The following is a 3,847-nucleotide window of genomic DNA, read 5'->3' on the forward strand; positions in this document are numbered from 1 at the left end:
AGAGGAGTGTAAATTGTAGAAGATAGTGAGAAAAAGAGCATTGTTCGCATTACTCTATGTTCATGTGGAATCTTATTACAAAAAATTATAATATAATATTAGGATACTAACTTTTTTTTTCTACATGCTAAGAAATGAGAGAGAGAGAGATTAGAAAGAAGAGTGTTGCTAGCAGTCTCACTCCCATATATATATATATATTTATATATACAGTTACAGTGTACATCCTTATTATACTGGTTTTGTATAGTTCATCAGCAATTCTCATTCTCCACATATTTAAGTTGTCAAATTATTAAGGATATTATTTTTGCCAAACAAAGTTGGATAGGCGTTTATTTCCCCGTCTTTTTGTTTAGTAACTGTTTTCCAAACTTTTATTGGTGGAATTGTGTTCTCTTCTAGTTCTCTATGCATCTAAATTATTTTCTCTGATTAAGAATTTGTATGGATTGTAACTTTTGAAACACGTGGATTGTAACATTCAAGCGGATATGAAAGTGAGGGAGAAAATCTTGGTCTTGCTTGACTCTTGGCAAGAAGCTTTTGGTGGGCCTGGAGGAAAGCATTCTCAATATTATTGGGCATATGATGAATTAAGGGTATGCATTTAGCTTCATCTTTTAGATGCTATGTGCTCTTCCTCCCTGTGGCGTTAAATCTAGAAGAGTGATTTTTTCCTTTTCAATTGTTCTCACCTTTTTAGGTTTGATATAGAAATTTGGTATTATGAGGTTTGATTTGCATCAATCACCTTTTCAAATAAAAATTCATCACAGCCTTTATAGGGCTAATGGATCCTATGTTTTTTTTTCTTTCTGGAACACAGTATCAAGTGGTTAAACATGTTGTAGCTGCCATTTCAATATCCTGACTCTTAAATTTATTTGTTTTTTTAAAAAAGGAAATTACTTGAAGAGCTAGTCATAGCTATTTGTATACTTTTGCTGACTGTGTTAGGGAATTACTAGTTAGAAATGATAATGATCGTTGTTCTTAGTATCCCACTGTTTCATTACTGATATAAATTTGTTAACATCCTATTATATTAAAATTTGTGAAATAGCTCTCTCTCTCTCTCTCTCAAATCAGATGAATTGTCATCTAATAACAGTGAATTGAATGAATGACAGCGTTCTGGAGTAGAATTTCCCAAGCGTTCATTAGACGCCGTCCCTATTTTTATACCCCCTGCTTCACATCAGACCATGGGTCGTCCTCAACTTGGATATGGAATGCCTAGAAATGCTTCAGGAAGGCTTGATGAAACTATCGCTACAGAAATTGAGAGTTTGAGGTGACAATTTTAATGCAGTTCATGATCTAGATATTAGGTTTTGAAAATTTTTTGTCTTCTGATTTTTTTTTTTTCATAAAGCTTGTCAAGCATGGAGGCTATGCAGAATGTTCTGGAACTCCTAAGTGACATGCTACAGGCAGTAAATCCTGGTGATTCTGTGGTATGAGCAATGAATTTTTTTCATCTCTATGATCTATGATATGAGCTACTTGTCCCCTTTTTTTAATCTCTATGAGCTACTTATCCCTGAAACTTAATGTGGTTCTTTTGCCATTCTGTTCAGGCTGTAAAAGATGAAGTGATAGTTGAGCTTTCCATTCTGTTCAGGCTGATGCACGTTTAAGAGAAGAGCTCAAAAAAGGAAAGTGGCTATGGTAAATCATAAACTGATTGATTTGGCAATATCAAGTTTCCTTTTTTGTAATTGTTATTACTTTTTATAAAGAAAATGCAACAATTCTCCCCTTCCTTAATTTAGGAGTCTAATAGTTTATGAGTTGTGTGATGTGAACATTGTAAAATATATTAAGGGAAACTAAATATATAAATAACCACCCTGGTTACCGATTTTAGATGAGCTTGGTAATTAAGACATCAATACCATTACATTCTAATAATGTAGTTACAGGTCATATAAAGCTTGATACAAGCAACAGAGGCTGTATGTATAATGTGTTAAATCAACTTCCTTCATGTTGATGCAGGGGGATTCCCGAGACATTTTGCATCTTAGAAAAGGCCTCTTGAAAGCAGTTTTGGGTCATCTTGAGTGGCAGGTCTGTTTCTTGTTTTGTTATGCCCGGGATGGTTTTGAAGGGGTTGAGACACACACACAATAATTTTTTTTTATACATAACTAGAGAAATATATGACAAGCAGTCGTTTCCAAAAGAAAATAAAAATAATATAATAAGTCTCTTAAATCCAGCAATGTAAAGATTAGATGAAACACTGAGTTCCATTAATAAAGAAATTGTAGTATGGAGTTTTGATTGTTTAATGGTAGTTTATGCTGGTCATTCTGATATACATATTGGTTAATGTAGAGGACGAGCTGGAAAAACTTCTTTGCTTATCTGGGTCCTAGATTTCTTGTCTCTATTGCATATAGTCTAGTAAAGCATGCCACCCTGTATGCACCAGTTTTTTCTGGCTGCATACTTGATATTTCTTTCTTTATGTAATGAATTAGATGCTACTATGAATGACATTGATCCAATGCTTTGGTATTTGTATGAGGTCCGAGTTTATTTTTTCATAGTCTTAAGAGATAAAAAAATATTGAATTTTTTTAAATAATGGCATATTTGTGAAGACTTGACATGTGTTCATGTTTTGAGGTTTTCTATCAAGTTTTTGCATTTTTAGTTACTGTTTGGATAGCCTCATTTAAAAAACTTATCAAATTACAAAATGTTTGAATTTTTAATTTGTACAATTTAAAAGTTCCTATTGTTAGAATATGCCAAAGTAATGGAGGAATGGACATAGATTTCATCTTTCATTAAATATTTTGTACTTGTATTGATGGTGGACTCATTGCTTGTTGTGTAGGAATGGGCATCTAAGCATTGTTCAACACCTTTTCGAGCTCCTGAGTTGTGGGATTGTCCAAGTAATGCAGATATCGATGAGAGAGTTGATCTTTGGTCATTAGGATGCACTTTATATGCAATAATGTGATAATGTTTTTTACCATGTGATTTAAGATTTATTGGTTTAAGTTTTCGGGTCTTTGTCTCCTGAGAGCTATAATATAATTTGATGACAGTGTTGAATGTTTTAAACTAATTTGTGGATTGTTAATACAATGTTGAATGCTTTTTACTTTTTGTTATTTGAAAATCAAGTTCATTTGATGATGCTAGTATATATTAGAAAGCTAATTTTAATTATATAAATAAAAAATAAAAATATAATAGAATAAATTAGTGTTATATAAATGAATATATAATGAGAATTTAAACTTATCTAAATATTAAAATAATACGAAAAATGTGTTATAATATCTATTACAATAACACTTTTTATAAGTAAAAAATTTTGTTATGCAAACTTCATTATATAACACAAAAAATGTGTTATGCTAAAGTGTAGTATAACACAAAAAATGTGTTATGTTAAAGTGCAGTATAACACAAATTTATAAGTATTGAAATGTGTTATATAATCGACTATAAATAATATAATTAAACACTTATCTATTTATTAAAATAACAAAGAAAGTGTGTTATCGTTAACAGTATAATAACACATCTGTATAACAATGATAAAGTGTTATGTAAAGTACCCTGACCTACGATAACATAGTCAGTCTTAACACATCAGAAAGTGTTATGGTATGTTTTGATGACACATTTTTGGTGTTATTAAAAGAATTTTTTCTTGTAGTGAATAACAATTATATTGATTTGGAAAAATATTTTTACTAAGTACAATCATAAATGCAAAATAAATAAAAAAAATATACTAAAATAACTATGGCAAATCTAAAAATCGGGATCTTCTACATCTGACCCTTCATCTATCATATCATCATCTATTTCT

General features: G+C 30.7%; 1 protein-coding gene across 1 annotated transcript; it reads left to right on the plus strand.

Moving 5' to 3' along the window:
* Nucleotides 1-494: 494 nt before the first annotated feature.
* Nucleotides 495-2,163, plus strand: LOC133804438 (TOM1-like protein 6). The gene is made up of 5 exons (XM_062242602.1): nucleotides 495-602; nucleotides 1,134-1,297; nucleotides 1,379-1,460; nucleotides 1,584-1,674; nucleotides 2,005-2,163. Exons 1-4 carry the CDS (start codon nucleotides 495-497, stop codon nucleotides 1,641-1,643), a joined length of 414 nt encoding a protein of 137 aa, XP_062098586.1. The 3' UTR covers nucleotides 1,644-1,674; nucleotides 2,005-2,163.
* The last annotated feature ends 1,684 nt before the right edge of the window (nucleotides 2,164-3,847 follow it).

This window comes from Humulus lupulus, chromosome X (genome assembly GCF_963169125.1).
Source record: "Humulus lupulus chromosome X, drHumLupu1.1, whole genome shotgun sequence".
Classification (NCBI taxonomy): Eukaryota; Viridiplantae; Streptophyta; class Magnoliopsida; order Rosales; family Cannabaceae; genus Humulus; species Humulus lupulus.